Below are 27,843 nucleotides of genomic sequence, written 5' to 3' on the forward strand. Positions count from 1 at the left end.
TGAGATAAAAGATGAGGAGTTAGAATCCCCAATTTTGCCTCATGGCATCAGTTTTGTTTTTACAATTAGTAACAAAACCAGAAGCAGCAGAAGAGAGAAGTGGTGTGAATAGAAAGAAAGGTGACATAGTTATGAAATTTCAGTAGAAACAGGTCAATTAGAAAAGCAATACCATCTAAACATGGAAAATACCAATATTAATGTACGCCCCAAACTAGCATGCAATGGGCTGTTGGCAGGGCAAGATCCTTAAGCAACTAGCATAAAACACATCAAGAAACACCCACAACATTGTGAAATAAAACCCAATTTTATAATGTAAGAATCCTCATGATACACAACTGGAAGACTTCAAAAATGTATTTCAGCACTGAGCAGTAGTTACTGCTCAGGAAGCACAAACATATGTCATATGAAGGCATGCAACCAATACAGTCCAAGTGCTGTGTTTGTCGGCTCCATATAAAATTTTGTCTGCAATGGATATATTATTGAAGACAGTGAATTAAAACTAACAAAGCTTGTCTAATTTTGAAACCAAACGTGTACTCTAGAAGTCATTGCTTCCTCTCATTTAAAATAAGCAAAAAAATCTGTTCTACTCTTTCTACTAGAGAAAGCAATTCAGAGCAGAACTTCTTCCTCAAAACCAAACCAAAACAGCATCAACTAGAATGTTAAAACTGAAGTCACAGTGCAAAGCTGTGATGCCTACAGTTATTAAAGTTCATGCTTAACACAACTTTTTTACAAATATGAGGGGCAAATTTACAGAAAACCCAAATACTACAAAATATACCACTATCACTTTTTCATGGCAAGTTGAGACTCTCATTCTAAATGCTTTCATTTTTACATAAAAATTTTAAAACACTTCATAGTAATGCTTAGGCCTAGATTCAAATTAAATTTCATCTAAAAGAAGAATTAGTGCTCTCCCCAGAGGGCTTAGAGATCCCTCCACAATGCAAATAGTATCATCTTTATTGAAACTGCACGCAGATACAAACTACTTTAAAAACACAGCATTTAATCACAAACATCGGAGAGCTGGTTTTCACTGTAATGTATCAGGCCACTGCATAGCCCTTCACAGACACAACCAGTATAATCTCTGCTAAAAGCTCTCTCAATCCAAATGAAAGCAGACCTTGCTGCAAGTTTGGCAGACTTCCCAATCTTTAGTAAACAAGTGGTTTAGACAACAAAAACAATCATAACAGGCAAAGGAGAAGTCCAATTATATCAGGCACAAGCTCAGCAGGACACACATAAACATAGCAGAAGACATGAAAAGACTCCGGTTGGAGGAGCAAAAAAACAATTTCAGTGAAGTAACTTCATTTCTTAGAAAGGTTGTGTAATCACAAATTACACAAAGCTTTCATTCAACAATTGTCACCTATAGACATTAAAACTCAAATTCAGCACTGATTAATATAGTTTATATTTGCACTAATTTCCCATTGTACTGTTCAAAGCAGGATAAGAAATTAATTTAATTCTGCTGGAAACAACCAAAGCCAAAGCCATAGTCACAGCCTTTGAATATATGTTTACTAGTGTGTTTATGTCATTTGCATTGTGACAGCTCTCTTCTTACAGATTTTCTGTTTCAAAAAGAAAGACAAGCAATACTCACTTTCTTTTTTACTACACAAGACTAAAAGAAAAGACAGTAGGAAGGGACAGAGAACAACAACAACAACCACCACTACAACCAATAAAGTGAACTCCAAAGCTTTCTCTTTGTCCTCTGTGAAAAAGTAAGAAGCGATAGGGAGAAATACAGTGTGTGTATGTAAGTTGCGCATCCAGTCTCTTTCTAAGGAAATTTCCCTTACATTTCTAGTGACAGTTGGCTACATATTTATGACAGTTTATGCATCTGGCCTCCTGCCTATGTGACACAAATAAATCTACATTTAGTATTTTCCCTAGAGAGAGGAGATCTCAAACCTGAAGAGTCACCTTATTACTCTTAAACAAATCCAAGTACCTTTGTGGGCAACGGTATTTTTAGACCAAAAATTATATTCCTGAAACTGAATTTTAACCTTGTAAATTTACTGATAAATATTATTCATAGCCACAACTGTCTGAAAATAATTCAGATCTCCTAGAAACCACTTTGTTTACATGAAGCTTATAACATTCTGTTTTAACATACATCATCTTTAGATGTACGTTTCTTCGGGTCCAAAGTTCAACTATTTACTGTACTGGTAAAACTAAAAAATTCACAATGCATTCTTTTCCAGCAGCAATGAACAGGTTCTTGTAGAAGATACAGTAGCAAAAATTAAACCATGGGTTAACTTCTACCATTCCTTTTTTCTTCAGGAACAGTTTCTGTTGACACTGGTTTTATTGCTCTATTATGCTTACATTTATAGATATATATTATTGTATTTCTCTACAGAAACTATACAGTATGCAGGGAGATGCTGGCTAAGAAACCACATTCACATGACAAAAATTACTTCAAAAGCAAACTTACCATTTGTAAGGTCACTTTCATGAAGATTAGCTGTTTGGAGCCTGGACTTAAGGGCTGCAATGTGAAGCTGAAGAGATTCTCTTTCTCTCACTAATATTTCAACTCTGGAAACTACAAGTTGGTAGACTTCCATGAAACTTTGGATCACAGCCTTTAAAAAGTAAAGTAAATCATCAGTGCCAGACAAGCTATATTTAAATGCCAAGCAGCACACATCATCACAGAAGATCTAATTTTTATTAATTGGAAAAATTAAACAAAAGTTATAAACCAGGCACTTAGATTGTAAGTAAAGTCTTAACCAAAGGTCTAACATAAGATTTTGTACTTCTACAAAAATCTGAAATATTGATAGCTTTGAGGAAAAGCAAATGACTGTGTATCCCAATTACAATGTAAGCTGTTTTCAAACATGCAATATTACATTGAGCAGTTGATACTGTATTTTATTTTATGTAACTACACAACTTAGTGCACATTTATGTTTATAAAGAATCACTGCATAATTTTAGGTGAATTTTCCTACTTTCAAAATCAGTCTTCCCACTTCATGTCAAGAAAATTAATTTGTCAGAAACAAAAGAAATATGGTTAAAATACAGATCTCTGGAATTTGATAATCTGATTACAGTATAGTTGGGAAAATATAATTGTTTACATGTATACAATGTAAGAATGTCCAAGTCATGTAATGTCAATCAGACTAACAATAAAGTTAGCAGCAAAAGAGAGAACAAACTATTTGACAATAATGGTAACTTTATCTCAAATAGTCTAACACTTTTTGAGATTACTGGTCTTCTTTACAACTGGTAAATCACATTTTATAAGTTACAATTTTTCCCTTTGAAATGAGTTGTAGCAAGTTGCAACTGTAAGAACATATTACAAATAATATGAAATTTGCCTTCTGAATATGTCTGTAGTACAGATTTTAAAAACTATAGTACTACAAACAGGCATTTACTAAGGTTGTAACTGTTTTCCTTTCTTTGCTCTCAAACACACTGCTGCTTTTCAGAATAAAGGTAACATCCCTAAAATCAATCAGTTTATTTTATTGTGAATTATAGAAAACTGCCTTGGCAAGTCAACATCAACATATCTTTTCTAACCAGAAAAAATATCCAGAATAGTTTTAAATACTATAGTGCTAACCATAATAGTGTGTTCACATAGCTCTGTAAACCTGCCACTGTCAGCTCTAATCCTGCTTTTAAATTTTTTTATTTCACATTCAACACAACTAAAATGCTGCATCTTTCCAGAAACGATACCAAGCAGGAATGGGGATATATCTTATACACCACATAATACTGCCTGAAGTCTTCAGATGGCAACAGCTCACATGTTAAAAATGGCACATGTTGAAACAGAACTATTACCTGGGCCTGTGACCCATAAACAAGGATTATACTACTGCATAGCAAGCTGTGTCTCAAATCTCACAGACAAAATCTTATGTGTTCCTTTAATTACTTCACACATGATATTTAAATATTTCACTGAATTAGAATATAAAGAGGCATTTCCTTAACTTCTACATTTTACCTCTGCTACTATAAAGTCATTGAAGCCACTAACCTATACAGCTTCATCCTACATCTCCACAGGCATACTACCATACAGTTATCTGAAACAGTGTTTTCTAATTCCTTGCTGACCTACTCAGATAATTAATTTGTTCTCTCATGCAACAGCTTTTAAAATTTTAAATCTAGCAAAAATGTATTCATGAACTTTTATTTTCACACATAGCAATTGTTTTTTGAAATAATTTAGATTTCTTTTTAGTACAGAAAAAAGGAGGTTTGCAGTTACTAATGGTTCCTTATGAACGTGAAAGGTGGCATTTATGCACCCATATGTACACATTCTATCCAGTATATCCCAACTTCCTAGCAAGGAGTCGGGGTTAGTTTAGGTCTCTTGCACAGGAATAGGTTAGGACAAACAATATTTTTGGGTCTACCACAGGGTGGGCATGAGCATGAATAATACTTATTCTAAATGACATCTGGGGAGGGACAAATATATTGAGTTTTTAGATATGCCACTAGAAGGCACAAATAATTTTAAGAAACTTATGTCAGTTACAAACTGAATGAAGGATCTGTCTTGAACAATACAAAAGTTCCAGTTACTGGAAAACTTGATACACAAGGAATGGGCATAGAACCTATCCACTTGCAAGGCAAAATATCTGTCACCTAATGATTAAATGCATCTGTAAAGAAGTTCAGAACTTTAATTTAGATTCCTATTTGAACATTTTAGATACAAATATATCTGCAGCTCTGGAAACCGTTCTGTGATCAAGAAAGTCAGTTGACAGAATGCAAATCTAGCTCTGCATAAATTTTTTCCACTCCTGCTAATGAGTGCTTTCTTTTAAGTACAGTAAGATGCATTAAGTACAGTAATAACAGTATAATGATAACTACATATATATAGTTTTTAAGTATACATAACAATAAGATGTTACAGTAACACTCCTAATAAATTTTCATAACATAGAATTTGGCATTTATATACATCTGCATGGTCTGCATTTAAGCAAGCACTTCTTGTTTTGAATGTGCTGGTAATAGTGTGACATTAAAACTGGAAGCAGACCATAAAACAATAAAAATTTGTCTTCAGTTACACACAAAATGTTTTAAGAATACACACCAGAAAACTGCTTTTGTTCAGAAAGGCAAGTAGTAGTTTGGGGTAGCGATCCCCAGACCTTATACGAACCAATATTATGGCAACTCATTTCAAAAACCTACATTTTAGACAGATGAGTATTGTAGGAAAGTTTGGGGAGAAGACTTAATCAAGGAGGCCACAGAAACAGTAAAGAATATTGATTTTAAGCATTACTGGCTCTGTTACTCCCTGCTTGTGCAAGGGGCATGGACCAAAGGACCATCAGAAGTCCCTTCCAACCTCAACCTAATTCAGTGATTACAAAGTCATCCAAGGGATGGAACAGAAATCCAGTGGTTGAAATTTACCTAGGATTGTCAATTTTAAGAACACGGATTGCAAATAATTACTCCACATTAATCAAAAACAAAAAGACGAAATAATGAGATACTGATTTTTTTTACAGCAATCTCTTTCCTTTTCACTCTACACAATGCTTTAATGTATAGAGGATGTCACTATTATTTATGACATCAATATCCTACATCACATACTATGGCAGAAGCAAACAGTAGGAGTGCTTTTAATCTAAAAGCATCTGTGAGAGGAAAGCCCTGCTGCAGCACTAAGACAAGACACGGGCAGCTTCATGAAAAGTTCAGATGTATGAATTCCCAGATAACTGGCTACAACTCACAAGATCAAACTATATTGTTACAGTTGATGTGGGAAAAGGGTGCTTTATCTGAAGTTGTTGGACTAGGAAGAAAATGTGCAAGAGTGCCCAAATTCTATTTTCAAATAGAATTTTCAATGGACTGATTATTTTAAGCCTAAATACTTCTAACAATCTCCTTTTTTACAGCTACTGAACATTTAAAACAGTATCCTTATCTAGAAAATCCCTAAAGAGCACTTTACCCTTTGAGTGCAAAATCAGTCTTTGAGTGCAAAATCAGAATTTTTTTAAAAATCGGGTGTTAGTCATACCATAAGGGAAGTAACTATTTTTAACTTCAGATCAGAAAAATGGCCTCTGAAGATTTTGAGTGGAAGAAGGCCTTTATCACCTCTTCAGAGATGTCTCATCTGTAATAGGGGGGCATGCATTAAAAGTTTTGGCTTTGGCAGGTCGGTGAAAATGATAAACCAAAGCTGACAGTAAAAATAAAATGAACTAAGTTGATGCTGCTTATAAACTACAAACCAGTGAACACTAGAGCAAAAGAGTAACATTTAAGCCATGGTTTCTTTTTCCATATTAATCTTTAAAAGGACTGAGAACACTTAAGCTTAGGACAGTTCTCCAGGGGACATGTAAGCCCTTTTTTTTTTTTTTCTAACAGTCCATGCCCTTTTGAATAACCAGTCACTGTCTTGTTCTGTACACCATTTCTATAGCCAGTAGTTTTCAGGTGGATAGAGATGCCATAAAACTTCCATGTATTGCTGCCTGTAAAATCTACAAGACTGAAAGACTTCAGTCTGCAGGAGTACTTTATTTAAAGTAAAAAATGGCTAATATATAACAAAGACAAATTGCTTAACAATCTTCAAGAAATTTGAAACACAAAAAGTAAACCAATTTTTTAAAAAAATTCATTTTTAAATGAAATTCAAAGGTTATTCCAACTTCAGCTGTTCTCATTGAAGTTATAGTAGAAACATAAATACACAGAGCAGCATATGCAAATCAGCAAAGACCTCTCATCAAAGTGTTAATGTATTTATCATACACTATAAAAAAGATCTTCTAATTTCCCACTTTAAACACTATACATATTGCCTCCCTTGTCCTTAGTGTTTGGTCACTGAGAACAGTTTAAAAAAATTATTTGGATTATGAGATACAAATTGTAGTGAATTAAAATTTCCATCTAAAGTTTTACATTATTCTAAACTTACAAATAAAATACCAAATTATTAAAAATCAGTTTATTTTTATATCAATGTTATTACATTATCTCAGGACTTATTTGGCTGGCTGTTATCATAGGACTGCATCTCAAGTTTGGAAGCAATAAACCTAAAGGAAGCACACCTCATGATGAAATGATGCTTTCTAAAAGGTGTCAAAAAGACTAACAGCCTGACAATGAAAGCATTGACTTTGTAGTATCAGATGGAGCAGTCAAAATAAGAAACTAATCTACACAACATAGTTTAAAAACTAGAAATGCACAGAAAACTTAATATTCATCTTTGACTGTTTGGTTCTTCCTTCAGGAATTCTTCAAATAAACACAGTGTTAGCACAGAGCAAATTACCCCAGGGGTATGTATACAAAAAGATAAAAAAGAACAGGACAAGGAATAACACATGAACTTAAGGAGAATGAACAATTAACACTGGTTAACTAAATTAACAAACTGCTTACACGAGAATCTGAAATTACTGAGAATTTAACTTATGGTACAGAGTTTGGCTGAAGTGGTATTCAGGCAAAAACAACTGGTGTGAAAGCAAAACTCCATGGTGTGGAGTTCTGAATGTCTGTCATTACTGCCTTGCTTTGAACTCACATAAATAGGATTCATTACAATGAGTCCAGAATACAAAACATACATCAATTACTTTTTGTTTTCAGAAACAAGATTTCAGGATAATGACTGTATCTTTAAAAGGGCGATATTTGGAGACGAAATCATTACAATGAATTTCCCCCATACATCTGACCATTTGAAAACCCATCCTAGCTACCTTCACCCATAGACCAAAACTTCTAGTGGCATCAGTGAAGGATATAAATACAACAGCTTCTCTGGCATGGGGGAAAAAATCTTCAAGGGAAACTGCATTCAGCAAAATTGCACTTTTGCAGCTGTTTGGCACTTCTTTAATGATCTATTCTTCTTGTATCTCATTTCAACACTAAACTTTTTGTTCAGTTCCATTCAAGCGTGGCATGCACTATTTAAATGTGCCAAAAAGCAGGTCAGTTTTGTTACAACTATTTTTTTCCCCCAACAAAAGCTGACTCAGTGCCACACACGGGACCTAACTCTATCCCCTTTGCTTCAATAACAATTACTTTACCCTGTAGGTCTCAGAAGATAGCCCAAGGGAATGAAGCTCTAAATAAAAGGCTAGATTCTGTGCAAGAGGTAATGACATGACTTCCTACAAGAAAATTGAAAAGGGAGCATTGAAATTGACAGCAACGGAAGAGAAAGTGCTTCTACTGGAAACCACAGTGGATGGGCATAACAACAATTCTCATGAAAATTATTACAACATGTAAGACTTTCAGAAATTACCTCAATCTTTTAGAAACTGATAAATTAAGACAAATGTGTTTAGTCGGTATGACCAGACAGAACACCCTGAGAATTTTATAGCAAAGGAGCTAGCTACTTGCAGCCTTGACTATTTAGAAATAGCTATGGACTATGCAAGAAAATTGTCACTTAACAAAATTAAGGAAATACAGGTTTTTTTATAGGCCAATAATGTTTATATGCAAGACCATTCTCACTGTCTACTGCACAACACCAAGCACAGTGGCATACAAAATGTAAAGGAGAAACAATTCCTGTCCCAAAGAATTTGTAGTTCAAGGTATAAATGGGGAAAATGTTACCACTACACTGTACTCTTCCCATCCTCTTAAGCAGTCTTGATTTAACATGAATATTTAAGTTTGTGACGAAGGGTTAAAATTATTCAAGTAAGTGGTTTTAGTGAGAAAGAAATGGAAACTGAAAGAAGTTTCAGGCTGGTATCCTGTCTTCAGTGTATATGAACTTCTTTTGAAGCGTATATTCCAAACAGGGACAAAAGAAAGAGAAGGGTAGTCACTGCCAATGGTATAAAGCATACATTTAAGTAAGCATGAAAATCTACCTAATGCAAGCATAATGTATTACCACTGATGAACAGCAGTACTCACTACAGAAAAGTCAGGATGCAGTCTTACTGCAAAACATGATAGCATCTCATCATATATTCAGTCTTGAGGAGAATGAAGAGAGCAAAACAAAATTCCAGTGAAATGCCAAGTGAAATTCAAGTTGTCTGAATCTTGATGATATTACCTTTGACTTACTGAAGTGACATCTTGGAACTAGAAAAACATACAGGTGTTGAAGCATAGAATTCTGTTTTCCACAACCAAATATAGAAATAGTAAAATAAATTTTAAAAACCATAGTCTTTCTCATTTTCTCATTCCTTAAAATGAGATATTATTCCTTATATCTTACATATGAATATCTTATATAAACAAAATATTTTTTGTAAGTAAATGTTACCTAAACACTAAGTCTTAATTGCCTAAAATATTGATTTACTATAGGTGAACATATAGGAGAACAATTTGGGGAGAGGAGAGAAGCAGACATTAATCTATTGGATTGCTAAGTAGAAAAATCTAAAGCAACTTCACATGGAATGTAATTTGATGTAAATGTGAGATCTGAAAAACTCTTCTGCTCTTTGAAAGGCTGTCCACAAGCTGTCCAACATAAGTAACTAATTCAACCATTTGGCAATATGGTAGTTTACTGAAAATTAGAATATTATATTTCATTGGTTTTAAATAGTGCTCTCTTAACTAAGACCAATTTCAATTACTTTTAGAAAAGACATATGCTCTACTCATGAAAAAAATACCTAGTTTTAACTACGGTAGAAAAAGTCTGTCACTGACTCCAAGAGAAAAAAAATGACCATCCCATAAAACCTGGGCTCAATATAAACATTTCCTTAAATATTTTGACTAGAGCTATAAAGTGGTATAGATTATTCCCTTTTGCCCACAAGAAGTAGTTTTTTAATTGTATATTAAAACATTTTCAAACTGAATAAAATATTTTACATATGGATAGAAGGGGGAAATATGTCCACTTTTTATTTTCCACACAGAAAGCTGAGCATAGTCTATGGTCCAGTTGCCATTTAATAAGAAGGATGAAGGTCTCTTCTGGCAGGTTTAGTCAATATGACAACTGCAACTGTGTGGCTCACACATTAATATTCACCACTGAATCCTAATCCTTGTATCAAATGTTAGGTGAATGCTCAAGTCTAAAGAGCCTAGCATGCAAAGTTTTGTAAAACACCTGCTTAATTTTTTCTGCTTTTCTTAAGAATGCTCATGGTAGCACTGCATTTTAATTCAACGTAAGTATTTAACACTACATAAAACAATATTTTGTAATTTTCAAGGAAATGCTGAAGTATACCTGTTGGTTCAATCATAAATGATTTTTTTCATTTTGGCTTCTAATTAATTACATAAATTCATGATGCCAGTACAGGAAAAAGCAGTAGTCAATTTCTTTAGAGAACATAATTATAAAGAAAAGCTGAACTGCGTTGCTCAAATTCATTTAAACACCCTTAATATAATGTTAACTGCCACATATAGGATGCACAGATGTCGTCCCTTCATTCTGCCTGAAGTCAGATGTTAATGAAATAACTAATTTGCTTCATACATTCTTAAACAACATTTTTAAAAACCCCCAACAACATGCAAATGGCTAGACTTTTAATCAGACTTTCTTTCAAGACTTAATTTATGCTATGGAAATGTTTTATTAGAAATCTCATTGACAACAGCTTTTGTTCCAAAATATGAGGAGAAAATTCAAAGAACATAGTACACCTAATACACAAATCTCACAACGAGCGCGTACTTTAACGTCCCTCTTTCCAAAGCCAATGTCTGACAGAAGTGGCATCATCACTGAGCCTGACAATTTGCTACCTTTAAGGTTAGTATAATATAAATATTTTTTACAAAGTTTGCTTTTAACCACCAGAATCTGAGGAAGATCAAATAAAATGACCCCACAATCTCTGAATATTTAGCTCTACAATAATGGATTTACAGCTGAAGAAAACTCTTGTTGGGAAAATGATTGTGTTAGTCTGTCTTTTTGGCATTTGTCATATGAAAGATTAGCTCAGCTCAGAAAAGCACAAATCTCAACCAACAAAAACTGGTGGATGAGTGATACTCCACTCTACTGAAATCTGGCCTCTTCCGTGCAAGAGGTCAAGAAGCTAAGTGAGAATGCTGTTCACTTGGAGCAACAGGTTGAAAGAGTTGAGTAATGAATACATCTGGTCCCAGTAGCTGGACAGGCAAACTATAGACTGATCTGTAATCTGAGCTCTGGGTGGGAGCCTGAGACAAGAAGCTGTTACCAAATTTTAGGATAAACAAGGGGCATGAATACAGGTGACAGCAGCCAGGTAAATGGACACTGATACACATCAAGAGCTGGGAATTGCCTACCTTTTGGATAACAAAAGAGATGAAGACTGGTGACACCATCTAGGTGGATGGACACAGAGAGTGGGGACAGAAACTGAAGACTCAGAAGGAAGAACAAGACTTGAATGCAGTGAGACTGAGGATGTAAAAGATCTGGGGTTCCTTTGCTGAGGGTCCTGCTCAGAGGTACCAGCTCGAGCTGTTTCTGTGTTACTGCACTGTGAATAAATGGCTTTATGAACTGAGACATCTGAGACACTGCTAAGGGAAACCTGGGGTCGAACCTGTAAGGAAACCTGCTCTGACTGCATGTGAGTGTGGGCTGTGTGAGGAGTCAAGCAGGGCACTGGAGTCTGCAAAGGGGCTTCACTCCCAACAGTGAAAGTCTCTGACATTGGGAATGTCACTGCCAGAGAGTGTCATGAATGACCAGACTGGGAAATTTCCTTATCAGAGAAGACACTTTTCTGATGGCAGAACTCTTGGTGTCCTTACTCAGACTAACAATTCAAAGATATGTTGCTACCAGATGAGCCTTCTAGATAATATTTTGGAAGACATGACTTTCTGCTTTGTCCTCAGCAAATGCACCCAGTGCCTTTTCAATAAGTGGGAACTTACGATAAGATTGCAGAATGTGATTCGGATTATTAGGTTGGGAGTCTGGCAAGTAAGGCCTTTTCCCTGGTCTGGCCAACAGTCAACAACCAGCTCCAACTCCTTGAAGTTCCTTAAGTTCCTTGAAGCATAAGAGATAAAGTGACTTTCTGGATTCTGTTTATACTGGATGCTTATAGTCCCTATGAAATGAGAAAACTAGGAGGATAAGGAATGTTGAGATAAGTCTGCCTAGAAATCATAAAGAACTCTTCACCAATAGAATCAGAAGTAAAACATCCCATAATAAGACTGAGAAAACCCTTTCTAATATTTCTACTGAACTTGGTAATGACTGCAGGCATCACAGTATCACATACTTGACTGGTGACCTTAATGGTGGATCAACAAAAGCAGCTGGTTCTTATCCATGAATCCTAACTGAAAGGCCTAAATTAACTTAGGCCATCCTAACTTAAAAAGACCCAAGAGAGAAGCATTTTTAAAACTACTTCTGATGTTAATTCATTACTATTTCCTTTATCCATTTTTCAGAGTTGGACCACTACTTGCACTTAGGTAATTTATGCATAATTGTGCCTATGAACATTGGTCACAGAGAAATCACTTCCATAGCTTACAAACTCCAGAAACTACAAGTCATTTCTACTGTTTTCAGAAGATCTGCCAATTAAAATGGTGAAGGCTGGGACAACTTCTGGAGACATTTTAGCACTGTTTCTTGTATTTTATTTTATTTTATTTTATTTTATTTTAATTTTTTGTCTTTTTCCCTGCCCAATCTGTTTTTAAGCAGGGACAACTAGTTTACTGCTATTCTATGCGCCCTCTAGGCATTAAATGTTTATTCGGTCCCACAGTCTATTTCCCAAAGGAGTAAAAATTGTGGCAAGTCTTGTGGAATAAGACAGAAAAAAATCAAGCATCTAGGATAGTGACCTTTGCCAAGGTACAGGCAAACAGCGTATTTTGACATGCAGAGGAATCTCTGCTCAAAACCCAGTCTTGTGGTCTTTGCAAGAATGTATAAAAACTTGAGGATATAAAATTCACCTTGTATTTTTTTGCTTGCACAATATTAACCAAAAAACAGAAGTATTTCAGATTGGAAAACTGGACGGAGGGCAAGTCTGGCACTATACACTGCAGCAATGGCAGGAGGCTTTGCTCTCTGACGTCTTCCTTTAGTATGTGTCAATTAAGATTAAGCAGAAAGAGAGGGATTCACCAACAGGTGCTGTTACTGGAAAAGAACAAAATCTGCTTCTTAACAGAGAGAAATCAAAACTAAAATACAATCTTCAGACATTAAATGTGCATCCTAAGTTTGACCACACAGGTGGAAGGGATTACTCTTCCCTCCTGATCTTTAGTTCAGAGCTGCTCTTTTATAAAAATAGATCCTGATGTTGAAGCAAACGAGATAATCTTAAGTTCTATCAAAATTCCAGTAAAATAAACAAACTTTTGTCATTCCATGGATATTGTAATCTTAGAAGCCATAGAAGATCCAATCCTTTGCATGTACACTTGCCAACATGCAGGCTGTGTATCCTTATTACACAAGTTCACACAACAGTTCCACATCCATCCTACTTCCATTAATTAGAGCACTCTCCAGCTGTCTCTATTCTCTCTTCACTTCCTAATTTTTTACCAGATTTTTGCATTTAACAGGGAGAGATCAAAAATGAGAGAAGAAACCATAATGAAGAGAGAGTTCTAAAATAACAATGCAAAAATTAAAATTTGTAGGTAATAACATATGTGGATTTATATGCCAAAATTTATACAACCCTTCCCACCAAAAAAAACCCAAAAAAAACCCAACAACAAAAACAAACTAAAACCACAAAACAAACAAAAAAAAACCACTAAAACAAAACACCACCAAAAACATTCCCCACCAAAGTGAATTAGTGACCAATTGTTAGAATCTGGTAAAACAAAAGAGTTTAACTTCTAATCCTTTCAAAACTTGTCCTCTTTGAATTTCACCTCAGTAGTGAAATTCAGCATCTGGGATGCTATCCCAGTCTAATTCTTCACTAAGTGATAAGTGCGGAAATGAAGAGAACAACCTGGATTTTATGCCAAGTTTTATATTCTGAAAGGTTTACTGTATTTTTCTTAATCCTTAAGTTGCATATTCATTGCTATATTTTTGTCTAACTGCTGTCATATTGTCATGCAGAAGGGTAAATCAGGGTCAGTTCATATAAGCAGCATCAGTATGAAAAATCTTCATCAGTCTTTATTTCAAGGCATTTTGCAAAGAAAGCTTGACATTAAGAGAGCCTTAACTGACAGCAGATTAAATCAATCAGCAAATCACTAAGCCATAATAAACTTGCTCAAATTGTAGATAACCCTTCCTCTTCCAGGTCTTTAACTACAAGGCCCAAAATGCAGTATCTGGGCAGAAATGTCTCCCTTGACTCCATTACAAAATTCTTATACTAATATAGGGCAATATTTAATAATTTTTTTCTTACTCTGCAAGCAATTGGTAAGAATAACAAGGAGACATATGTTTTATAATAATGGACTACTAAGCAGTTAAGCAGAAGAAAAGACTAAAGTTTCAGCATTTGAAGGTTTGTTTTTTTTTAACGTAAGAATAGAAAATAGCCTGATTCTGTTTCTGCTACTTAAATGTTTCTGTAATAGTCTATTGCCTTATTAACTTCTGTTGCTTAGTTTCACTTGTTCAGCATTTTTTTTAGTTTTTGAAATTAAAAGACCCAGTACAAAAAATGTAAGACTCCAGACACTTCCAATCTTCCATGGTTTACACTTCATGAATTTAATTTGTAACCACATGATTACCAACAATTTATTATCTATGCTTCTTAATGGACTCATCTGTTACAATGGTATATATTGCACAGTCTCTAAAAAGTCAAAAATATACACAGTTGCTATCTGTAACCTGTAACCAGAAGGGGAAAAAAAAAACAACCCAGGTTTACAAGCAGAAGCAAAACTAAATAAATAAACTTACTGAATTAAGACAATATTTTACACAGTTCTTAGAGAGCTTTCTTTCATATTAGCACAGGTAATTCCTAAGACATCACCCACATGCAACAGATTTAAATGTATGAAAAAGTCTAAATAGATAAAGATGGGTAGTTACATGATTGCCTGATAGGGCCAAAAAGGAAAACTTTCCATTGAGAAAGGTTAAATATATACTAATTTTGGCATTCAAGATAATCAAGATAATCATCATCTTAGCTGAACAGTTTTTACAAAACTGACAGTGCTTAAGAATGGGGCAGAACAAGAGTTAGTAGTCTTACAGGCACAAAGAAAGGTTTCAGTAATTGATTAATTAGTGATTACAGACAGTGACTCTGATATTTAAGGTTTGTAATGCCAAGACACCATGGTTGGAGTGCAAGAGTGTCCCAGTTAACTATAACACCTTCTGAGAAGGTTCTTAATATAATCTATGCTAATTTAGTAGGATGAAGAAAGTGAAGAAGAAGAAATGCAAGGGTGGCTGATAAAGGGAGGGAAAGTGGCTAATGATAAGGAGCAGAGAAATGAGGAGAGAGGGCCCGTTGGAGAAGAGGGAGAAAAAGACTGCCAACAGAAATGCTGTGAACAGGAAAGGAAGTTGAGCAGTTAAATGGCAGAATGGAGAAGCAGTGTGAAATTCACATTATAGAAGGCAAACTTCCAACATCAGTGATATTTAGGAGATTTTTCGTTTTCTTAACATTTTAAACAATATTTTCCTAATATACATTAATCCTACATTTTAAAGTAATTATATTTAGCAACATGATACAACATATCTGGAGACATGACTACAGATACCAGCTGAACATTTTCAAGAAAATCAAATTAGAGCTGTCCACATTATATCTCTTCAGTCTGGTTATTCAGAATTTACTTAGTTGTCAATGATTGCTTAAGTCCTCCACCAACTTTAAATTTGATAGATTGAAGCTTTGCAAAAGGTCAGGTTTGCAAGAGGTAGTGCCCCACTTTAATGTTTTTGAAACATTTATTTATTTATTTATTTATTTCAACTCAAAATGCAAGTGTAAAGTAGCAGTAGAGTAATAATCACTTTTCTTTTTAAAGAGTATTCTTTAGACAGACTTGTGGTCAGTCCAGAAGCACCACATTTTGACACCAGCTAAGAAAGTAGTTATTTTGGAGAGCAGAAGAAATTAGTTCTTTTGGGGGTGGGAGGGCAGCACAGCTGCTATTGACAGCAGCTGCTGAACTCCTGGATAATGAAGATCCAGTTTTACCTGACAAGAAACAGCAATCTGATTCCGGAGGAGGCGGCATTCTGGCCTCTATAATCCAATTGATAGTTCCTTCTCTGGTGAAACAATGTAAGTAAAAATAGAACACTACAAGATCGTGCATGATGCATCTTTAAGACTCTCTAAATAACATTTCTTCTTTCTGAATTATTAAGAGAAAAAAAATTTTTTTTCTTTTAACAACCATTTAAATAAAAGAAAAAAGCTCTAAAACAGAAGTATAAGATTCAAAATACTAGTAATACAGTTTTTAAGCAGCTGCTCCACGATTAATTCATCTCATTAAATCCTCTTACCAGAACTGACTCATGTTTGAAAGACAAGCCCTATGCAGAGGATAAGATCTGATGACAGAATTATAATGTTACTTTTGAAATCACTTGCTTCCTCAGTTTGGTAAGAACCTTTTTATTGACAAGTGAACAGAAAAATGAAAAACTGTTTATTATTTTGAGGAAAATTATCAGCAGAATTATGCTTATCTTTCACCATCTAATCTATGAAGCATAAATCTAAAATTAATAAACAAGTGAAAATAAATACAAATTAGGCAGCTCCTAAACCTACATTTATGTTTGTCCAATTAATTAGAAAAAATGAACCTACAACACATTTAGATAATGCATGACTAAATTATGCATGAATGCGCAAATGGTAAGAACCTACTTCTTCGTAAATTTATAATGATTATATGCTAACGCTGAAGATACGTCAGTATTTGACTATATTACTACTAAAACTGTAAGTCTTCATTTTATTACTGCACTTTTAATTTTAAATTACCTCAAAGCACCTAAGAACGGCAAAGAAGTACACATAAATTCCATGTGGACTTCCTAAACCTGCATGAACAGATGGATACATGCTGAAGATAGAGGGAGCAAGACGAGGCAGGTGGAAGGGAAAGGCATAGGGACAAAAAGACTGATTCAGAGCAAGCAAGATAGAATGGGAAAGAGGCACAGGAAGCAGAAGAGAGAGTGTGACCCAGGCAGAGCAGGAGGCAGAGACTGACTGAAGGAAAGCTCACGAGTACATAGGGCAGAGAGAGCAGGCACACAGGGAGAGGGAAAGCAAGAGCACCAGAGAGCAGGTGCATGTGGTCAGTGCGCACGCAGCAGCGAGTGCGCAGCCAGGAGGGTACACGTGCAGTGATGAGTGTACAGAGAGGACACACAGGAAGGCACCAGAGCATGACAGCATGTGGCAGAGAGACACAAAAACAGAGGGAGGCAGAGGCAGGCAAGACAAAGTGGAAACTTAACCATCTCATACATGCCTGGAACAGAGAATTACAAAATCTTTATTGTTGGGAAAGACCTCCAAGATCCTCAATCCTTGACTGAACACCACCACACCAACAAACCACAGCACTAAGTGCCACATCCAATTCTTCCTGGAACACTTTCAAGGATGGTGAGTGACTCCACCATATTACTGGGAAGTCCATTCTAATGCCTTACCACCTTTCTGATGTCCAGCATGAAACTCCCCAAGCACAGTCTGAGCCTATGTCCCCTTGTCCTGTTGCTAGTTGCCTGAGAGAAGAGACTGACTACAACTTGACCACAACCTCCCTTCAGGCAGAGAGTAGTAGAAAGCAATGAGGCGTTGTTGGAGGTTAGAATTTTTCAATGTTTTCTTCTCTCAGGAGATTTTCTCCCATTTGCTGCTTAAGAGATGGTAGCAACAATACATGAAAGACATGGCTGGGAGGAGGAGGAGAAGGGTGCAGTTTGCTGTTGTCTCTTGGCTGAGGGGCTTTCTCTTGGGAAATGCAAAAATACCGTGAGATTTGGGCTGGGGGTGAGGGGCTGAGCCCACGCCTTGCTCTCGCTCACTCTCTCCTGGGATCTGAGTGGACAGTGTGGTTTTGATACTGGATTGTTGAGGCCACAGGATTCACGGCCACTGCAGAGCTTTTGTCCTTCAGCTGTGTCTCCTTATCATGGGTGAGCCTTTGGTCACAAGAGCTGCTGTTGAAATGGGAGCTTTCCAACACCTGACCTCACTGGGAAGAGGACTCTGATCCCTGATCCCTTCCTGGAGGGAGACTCTCCTGGCTGCTTGCAGCAGCTCCCTGGCAATCAGCCTGCTGCTGCCCAGCCCCTGTTTTCTGCTGCTGCTTCCCTGACACCCTGAGCTCACCCAGAATGCCACAGCTCTTGGCACAGCTCTGGAGCTTTGCTACCCTTTGTTGGCCACCCCAGGTGTGCCTGCCTCTGCTGTTCCAGCCTGCTGCTCTAAGGTTCTTGCTGCAGTCCATTTCACCATCTGGAGGGACATGGGGCTCCGCTGCCACTGGGAGTTTGCAAATGAAGCCCCTTCCCCTCCCTTCCACCCGCCATGACCCGCATGAGGGAGGCGCCACAGCGCCCCCTGCAGGCGCGGGGGAATCATCGCCCGCCCTGCCCGCCGGGAGCCACCGGCGCCCCTGCTGGCAGTGCCCGGAACTGCACCCGGCGGAAAGCGCCCGCGGCCAGAAGGGTCCTGGGTTCCTGTTCTGGTTGTGGGTGATGCTGAGATGGTTGTTGTTTGTTTGCCTTGTTATACATACACATACACATATATAGTAGTAAAGAACTGTCAGTCCTTTTCCCATCTTTGCCTGAAAGCCCCGTAATACTAAAGTTATAATAATTTGGAGGGAAGGGGGTTACATTTTCCATTCCAACAGAGGTTCCCACCATCCTTGGCAGACATTTGTCCTTTAAACCAGGACAGGTGTCCCCTGAGCCTCCTTTTCCCCAAACTAAACAACACCAGCTCCCTCAGCTGCTCGTCACAGGAGCTGTGCTTCACACCCTTCCCCAGCTCTGTTCTTCTCTGGACATACTCCAGACCCTCAATGTCTGTCCTATAATGAATGAGGGAAGGGCCCAGAACTGGACACAGCACTTGAGGTGTGGCCTCACCAGTACTGAATAAAGGGGTCAATCCATGCCCTGGCTGTGCTGGGCACAGTATTGCTGATCCAGACCAGGATGCCAAACTGTTGTCAACCAGCCCTCCCAGATCCTTTTCTGGTTGCTTTTCTGTGTTCAATTAGTATCTGGAGTCATGTCTTCAGATAGGTTGGACCATGCCAATAAATATTTAGATGTCATTTTAGCATAAATCAAGTATAATTCCTTTAAAACATAACATTGACACATATGTCTGAAGTATCTAAATTTTGCTACAAGAAGTTTCTTTCATACAGTTTCTATCCTTCTGTGTCTACCTCTCTAAACAGAAGAAACCTAAACTGGTAATATACCAATGCTTAACTATTTATACATAAACATTTAAATCTCATTGGATTTATGTGACGGTTTTATGAATTGTCTTTAGGTAAAAATGCTTGGCACTAGCATCTATTATGTATTTGATGTAAAAGTACGTAAGACAATTCAGAACTAATTTTCTGAATACCCACTTTTTCTGTGAGACGACAAACTATTTCAGAAGAGAATGTTAAGATTATTAAATAACCTTATCCTCCTTCTAAAGATGTAACACCATTGAATTTTGTGTTTTATAAACAGCTGATAATATTTACTGGTTGATTTAAATAGTCATCTGCCAAGCAAGACTACTAGAATTGGCAATACTATGTCATTTTAGTTGCCTATTGAATGCTGTATCCTGTGTTCATAGGAGGTTTCACATATGGTTCCACTTTTTGTCTCCTGTAGGAACGTTAGGGCATGGCCAGAGCAGCACACCTTAAATGCTGTATTCATTGCATTCCAGGTGCTTGAAGACAATACTATAATTTTCCACTTTCAAACTTAACTAGCAAACAACACAATTTTGTTACATAACATTCTTCACTGCAACTGAACATCAGGTGAGACATTTACAAAGCTATAGCAACCATTTTTTAATCTTAGAGATATATCACCTTTTTCATTATTTATCCAACTGAAGTGACATTTTCAAACTACTGTAGTAATTCTGCTGCAATCCTCAAGAATTTAACAAATGCCTACAAATTAAGTTTCACTAATATTTTCACTACTTTCACAGAGCTTTAGGAAGATGATTAGTGCAAGGATATGTTTGTTGATTAACAACATTTGAACCGACTACATAACTTTGCAATTTAGGAACCATTTCATAAAGAGCAGGCTTTGGAGAAGATACACTGAATGGTGTGTATCTTTTTGGTGGTATGTCCAAATATTTAATTTCATTACCTAAAGGTGGAAACTAGGGGGTACAATTCTTTAGAAGATGCCTACCACTTCCATATGATGAAGTGATATAATCAGACACCAGTGGGTATATAATTGATTACTGATCTCAGGCACCTACTACAAACTGGATGCATGAATAATAAAAACAGAACAATGTTATCTTTCAGTACTCAACAGTTCTGATAGCCAGTGCTTCATCCCTATTACACTGATCTAAAATCTTAATTTTTCATGCAATTTTTAAAAAATATACCATCAAATACCAATAAATTTAGACTTGGGGAAAAAATGCCTGATGTCTAACACTTGCAGATAATAAGACCCTAAACTGAGTCATACTTATCACAGACTATGTAGAGCAGTTCTAGAGAACATGCAGGCAAACAATTCCACTGGTTTTAAAGAGAAGTGTCTGTAAAGTGATTACTCACAGTTTACCTCATTCAAGATTACATGATTGCACTTAATGTAGTTTTGCATGAAATTAACATCAATTAGCTGACTACAAGATATAAAAGGAAAATTTTAAAAGAAAATATCTACAATGTGCTTAGAAAGTTATCAAAAAAGGACTATGCAACTAGAGATAGGGAGAGGAAGAGGGAGAGAAGGGGAAGGAAGAGCAGTGAAAGGCAAAAAGACAAAGGGAAGGAGTAAAGGAACTTCATGGAGATACAAACTGAACCACTGGAACTGTTTGTGTACGCAGAGGGTAACCAAGTGTAACTGAAGCTGTCAGGTAAACAAAAAGTAGGTTTACCTACTACCAGTGCAGCACATACATTACTATGGGTTAGCTATAGCATGAGTAAGTACTCTGCTCAAATGTAAAATGCAATTTTTTTACCACTGTTTCTGTTCTTAGACATAATGATGGAATAGGCTGTCTTGGAAATACTTCTGCAATCATCAGAAGGTCAAAAAAGAATAGAAGTTGGGATGAGACAGAAAGGCAGAAGCAGGTACCCCAAATATGCTCCTGAATTAGAAGAGTAGTATTTAAAAGCTGGTGATTTCTATGACAGCTTCTTAGAAAAAAGATGTACCTGTGGAGCTTTTTGTGCAGCCTTAAAAGTGATCATCACTGTATGGGGAAGCACTTGCAACCTACCCTCTGCCAGAGACATGCAGCTGTGCTTATTAAGGTGCACAGGAACCTCACAGTGTTACATGTTACTACTTTATTATGGAAACATGATAATAAACACATAATTTAAATATTTTTCATACTGAAAGACATTAATGCAAAAGGGCAACAGTGAGAAATTTCCAGCTTAAGGTCTGCCTTTCTTGAATATTCGGTTTTGTGACAACTGCTCCTGCAATTACATACTGCGTCTAGAACTGAAAAACTACAATAAATTAAAAAATGTTACTACAGGAAAGTACACATATTATGCAACATTTGCATTTCCAAACATCCTTGCACCTTACTTGACTACTTTTACTCTGACTCAGATAGTGAAACACAATGAAAGAAGTATGTACTCACTCTGCCTTTTGTTCTCTCATTGGGAAAACAAAATATTCTGCTTCTAACAATAATGTATTCTGCGCAGCTACTAAGACATAGTTTGTATACAAGAAGACATAACAAACTTAGAAACAATAAGGAGGTATTGCACAGAATTAATTTTCACAGCTGAAGACATGTACACTTTCTGTTCACTTCTTTTCCCAATTTCCTCCTAATAAAATTAGTATTTTGAAACGTGTTTAAACCTATATAAACAAAACAGCCCCTATACTAAAGTATTCCAAACAGCAGCTTCTTTCAAATTATGAGTGCAAAAGATCATTGTTAATTTTAAAACAGAAATGTGAATAAATCTGACACTGACCAAGTAGCAGCATAAAAATTTTGCCTTTCTCCCCCCCCCCCCCCCCCCCATTTTAATTTCTATTTGTCTTGCTTAAATTAAGCAGAGGAGGGGAGGGGGGGGATAGAGTGATATTAATTTTCAAATACAGAATTTGTGTTTTTCCATGGTCATATCCCTGTCAGTTAACATTATACCTGAAAAATTAAAGGTTCACATCATTTTTGAAATACCGCATCCGACAGTATATAAAATTACTTCTCTTTCAACTGTTGACTACAATAGTTTTGAAGTGTTTTCTTCTCCACACATTCAGAGCAGTCTAGCTTCTTGTTCTCAGTTGCACAAAATGAAAACAAGAAACAGGATTATTTTAGACTCTAACCTGAAATGCTGCAGCCTCTGGCCTGCCCTTCAGCCCTTCCTCTGAAAAGGTCTCCAGGTGCAGTTTGGGTAGCTCCAGGGTGAAGTCATTCGTGGCTGCTGCAGTACACGGCAGCAAGGCCTGATCTCTGACCTAAAGGGAAAAAAACAGCATCAATGGTAATTCCCCTTCAGACACATTAACTGGGATGAACCGGGTCCCCTTGAGCCCACTGAGTGGACTTGCATTGATCGCTGGACCTGAAATCCATGAATAAATTTAGGACTAATTGATTTTTCGTTGCAAATAAATCTCTAATTCAGAGTGCTGGGAGAGAATGTTAAGAAGAAAAAGCATGTTCCCCTGGTCTGAAATGAGAAGAAAAAACACTAAGGGCTCTGCAGCTCAGCTGGCATACACATTTCACAGATCTGTCGCCTGTGAAAACCCAGTAAGAAAAGGAACGGTAATTGTACTTCTAACTGAAACAAACATGAGATACGAAATTAAAAAGTTCATGTGATAGCATTAGTGAGAAGCTGGCATGTGAGTTCTGTCTACTCTGGTATCAGTCCTCCAGAATAAGGTTCATTTAGAAAAGACTCAGTCAGAAGTCAGAATAAAACGAAAAATCCGCAAATAAAGCAAAACGAACTAACCTGTCGCTTTCCAACTAGTAAGGGTGGGGGGAAGAATGGGAGGAAGAAAGACACGCTGTCTTTCTGCGGGCTCGGTGTGCGACACGAGGCACTAAGTGGCGTTAGTGGAGTTCCCGAGGAGCGGGCAGGCCGGGATCCGCACGGAGCGCGGACGGCGATGTCCGGGCGGTGCCGGCCAGCCGCGCGCGCTCAGCCCGCGCCGCCCGCCGGCCCGCGCGCCCTTGGTGTCGCAGTGCCACCTGCCGGCCGCGCGCGGCAGCGCCGCCCGCGCTTTTGTGCTCGGGCACGGCGCGGCACCGCGGGAAGCGCTCCCGGCACCGCGGGAAGCGCGGAGCGCTTCGCTCCCGGCACCGCGGCGTGCCCTGCGCATCGCGGCGTGTCGACAGGCCGCTCGCTGCACGGGCTCAACGCGCACTTACCGCACCCCTTCTGTTCACGCACCGCATCGTGCCGTGCACCTATTTTTCATTCCATTTAATACAAAAATTTACAACGTCCACCTCCAGGAGATCCCAGTAGTCAGATTATATTCTAATACAGATGGATAGACACACATTCAAATATGTGTTAGTACAAACGAATAGATTAAATCCCTTTATTTGGCACACACTGCATCTGTTGAGTAGCAATAGTGAGCACTGCAAAATTAATTTACTGTTTTAATTACCTAATATGCAGTCTAATACTAAGGCATATACTGAATATACACTAAAACATATACTGGATGTATTCTAAATACACATAAATCAATAGACACACCATTTACTAAGTACTATTTTAATAAATTTTGGTTTTTGTTAGAGGCTGCCTTGCCCACAAGAATGTACCGAACATGAATTAAAACATAAATCTATTCATTTTAAATCCCAGATTACTTTTCTGTAGCCACTTACAAAATTAGACTCTTGTAAAACGTTGATTATGAGTGAACAGATTTCAAATAATGTCAGAGCCTTTGAAATATGCTCTGATTGAAAGAAGCATGTGCAAATCTACTGATACAAAGAAGAAGAGATTTTATTTTATTCGTTCCTCTGTTCTGTGGGAATAGGGAGCCCTACATTTCCCAAGTTGACCTAAAGAATTCCTGTCAATACCTGTGGCTGCCAAACATATGCACTATGATGCAATTTTTATAACAGGAAAGGTCCTCTACGCATTTTTTGCACACATAGTGCACTAGGTTCAGGATATACAGTCCTATGGAACAAACATACTCTCTAGAGTGTTCTGTCAGCATGTGTAATTCTGGTCAGACGTTAACCTTGCTGAATATAACAAAATACATTGCTTTAAATACACACACACGCACACACACACGCACACACTCGATTTACATTTTTATAGCTTATATATACACACCAACTTTTCAGCGTCTTTGCTGCCAGTATGCACACAGATAAAAGGATACATTAATGTGGATTAAGGTACTAAGAATTTATCAACATCAAACCACCAGTGTTTTGCCTTCTACCCTTCTGAACCGTAGTCAATAGATCTAAATATTTTACTGCACCCTGGCCAATTCATTGTTTGATGTTTAAAAACTCAAACAGAATCAAAGAAAATTTATTAAATTTCAGCCCCCAAATGAGATACTATTAGCTTTGAAAGTCAAGTTTAACTGCGATATTGATGATTCTCTTTTTTCTGTGACAAAATTCACAAGGGAAATCCCTATGTCAAAGTACAAAAGCAGATTGCTAATACTAGGGGGAAAAAAACAATGTATAAGCAATGTAGGTATAATATATACACAATACAGAGAGTTGAAGTCATTTTAACCCTATTAGTTTCAAACTCTCTATTTCAGTATTGGGGTCTGACATTCACTGAACAATAAAATATAAACCCCATTTTTTAAATGGCTGCACTGTGGTAAACAAATACCATTAATACCGCTGCATCAAAAAAGGTATGTGTTAGATTCTTAAAGAGCGTGATTTTTGATATAAGGATTCACAATTAAAAAACAAAACAAACACTTTCTGTGTTTGTAAATACTTAGATTGTAGAGAATACCTCTCATTATCAGTATACATACTGAGAAACTGAAAATTAAGACAGACTTTTCCTTTGAAAAATATTCATGAGGGTTCAGGGAAAATTGTAAGAACAAAAGACTGGGTGTGCGCTGTACAAATATCACAATATTGTTTTACTAGAACTGAAAACATTCCGAGTTGCCTACCTACTCAAGGATTGGAAAGCTATAATGGCTGTGCCTGCATGGAATCATGTTGGAGAGACCAGATCTGTATGAAATCTTAGTAAAGAATTAATTTAATAACTTCTGTCTATTGGTTTTTTGAGATCCAGAAACAAAACGACAGGAGTTGGGAAGCTGTATTTATTTCATCATTCTCTAATGCAGTAAAAAAAAAAATACACACATACAAACTTATATTCCAGAACCATGAGGCACAGATAAAACGGGGAATTTCATTTCTTTAAAAAAAAAATTGGGTTTTTTCTTTAGAAGGTCAACAGGCAGAAGATTCATCCTATGCATTAAAATGCAATTTTCAGAGCTCTTCTGTATTTAATGACTTTTTTTTCCCTCCATATGAAATCTAAGGCAAGACCATTTTGACTGCAAGGTCTCCCAAGACTAGAGAGCTTTATGTTAAAATCTAAAACACCTAATCAGCTAATCAAGTTTATTGCAATGATTAAAAATGTCAGTTTCACTTCCCTATACTCTAAAATTATTATAGAGAAAAATTCTATAAATTTATATTTATCCAATGTTAGTGAAGATTTTTGTCAATTTCTGATTTTAGTAAACATAATTTTAGCTGAGACAGTAAAAAGTTTCAAGAGTGATTTTATACAGAGCATAGTTTAGTGTCCTGACAACATGCTTCTAAATATGATCACTACATTTTTCAGTTTAGACATATATAAATACTATCTGAAAACAGACAAAATCACAAATGGATCCACACTCTAAATACTCATAGCATTTTAAAACAAAGAAGAGTGACTTATGACAGTGTTTAACTTTTTAATTAATTAGGAGAGCAACAAAGAAGACAACACTATAGCCACTCAATTTAAAATCAATAAAGTACTCATTAATTCAGATCAAAGCTGAAACAGAATAATAAACTGAAGTTACATTATTGACCAAACCAAGGTGTAGAATTTGATGGGCTAATTCTACATGTCCAAAAATTAACTTTAAAATTTTCTGCTGCTCAAGATAATAATAGTTTTGTCTACAGTCCTCTTTGGTGCTTACTTTGGTTTTTCTAGGGACAGTTTTGTGGTATATCCAGTTATGCCAATAGAGACATGATACTAAATGCTAGCAAGTTCTAAATGGTATTAGAATGTGCTCAGCCCTTCCTAAACCTGAAATTTTAGTTTTTGTTCTCATTTCAATGATTTCTTAGGGTGAAAAGAAAATTGTGGATATAAACTTCACAATGCAAGCTATATATGAGAATATTTTATAAGTTCAAAGTTCACCAACTCTACATTAAACAAAACCCAGAAATTTATTTTTGGGCTTACTTTTCTTTAATTTCCTACTACTTTTTAAATAGCATATCATATGCAATTTAAAGAGCAAAACAAGATCTACAGTGATTTGGTGATAAGTAGATGGAAAACAGTGATTTAATCTGTTTGAGATACCATACTGCTGAAGCTGCAAATACAGAAATCATTCTAAAAGAGCACAAGCAAAATGGTTTCTATCACACTGCTATGTGTTCTATGTGTTTATTCAACAGATAAAAATTAGTTTAGAACTTTTTAAAGTAGAAGAAAGCAGTCTGAATGCAAATCTTAGTCTTAACCACAGTCTTGCAATTACGTGGCTGATTTAGCTGCACAGTGTCCGTACCTCCAGGGCAGCATGTAGAGAGGGGGTCACATAGCACAGGTTAAGAACACACACATCTATGGGACAGTCCTTTGCCATGGGAAGCATGTTAACAGAAATAAGTTACATACTAACTGCTTTGAATGGGCAAGTCTTTGTTGTAGTGTTATACAAATGATCATAGAACTAGGAAGAATAATAAAAAAATATATGCATTGTTAGATAGAATTAAACCTTCATGAACGCTTCCTCTTCTTTTCATGTTTAGTATGCATTGCTAAAGTTTTCTTACTCTGTATTAAAAATGTAAGTGAATATACAGGAACAATATTGCACCAACAATAATACTGAATAGTCTTGATAACAGTAGTTCTTCAAGTAGGTTGCCAAAACAGATTATTTTCCTCATTATACATTCATGTACTTTAGGGTCTCTAGATAACAGTGATCAACCTTAGTGTTATCCATTTAAGGGAATAAAGACCCTAAATTATTTGCTGCAGGATTTGGCATAAGCAATATCCAAAGAAGTACATCCCACAGTGACCTCTCAGACCATAGAGTCAATCTGTTAATACTGGTTGCTCCTAACATTAGTCTAAGTCTGTTCTGATAGTAAGGAAATTACTACAAAAAGTGTATATTCATCTTATTGAATGAGTACCTATATAATTTCAGATAAAATATCTTCCATCAGGATGTTTCAGCAATCAAGGGTCACT

At 36.6% G+C, this 27,843-nt stretch overlaps 1 protein-coding gene across 1 annotated transcript in view; it reads right to left on the reverse strand.

Annotated features, from left to right (window-relative positions):
- CCDC171 (coiled-coil domain containing 171) overlaps positions 1 to 27,843 on the reverse strand; it is a 165,349-nt gene that overhangs the window by 19,977 nt on the left and 117,529 nt on the right. Inside the window, exons 22-23 of the mRNA XM_062512985.1 lie at positions 22,652 to 22,783; positions 2,501 to 2,651 (exon numbers count right to left, since the gene is read on the reverse strand). Of these exons, the coding sequence (XP_062368969.1) occupies positions 2,501 to 2,651; positions 22,652 to 22,783 (283 nt within the window). The remainder of the gene's footprint in view (positions 1 to 2,500; positions 2,652 to 22,651; positions 22,784 to 27,843) is intronic.

This window comes from Cinclus cinclus, chromosome Z (genome assembly GCF_963662255.1).
Source record: "Cinclus cinclus chromosome Z, bCinCin1.1, whole genome shotgun sequence".
Taxonomy (NCBI): domain Eukaryota; kingdom Metazoa; phylum Chordata; class Aves; order Passeriformes; family Cinclidae; genus Cinclus; species Cinclus cinclus.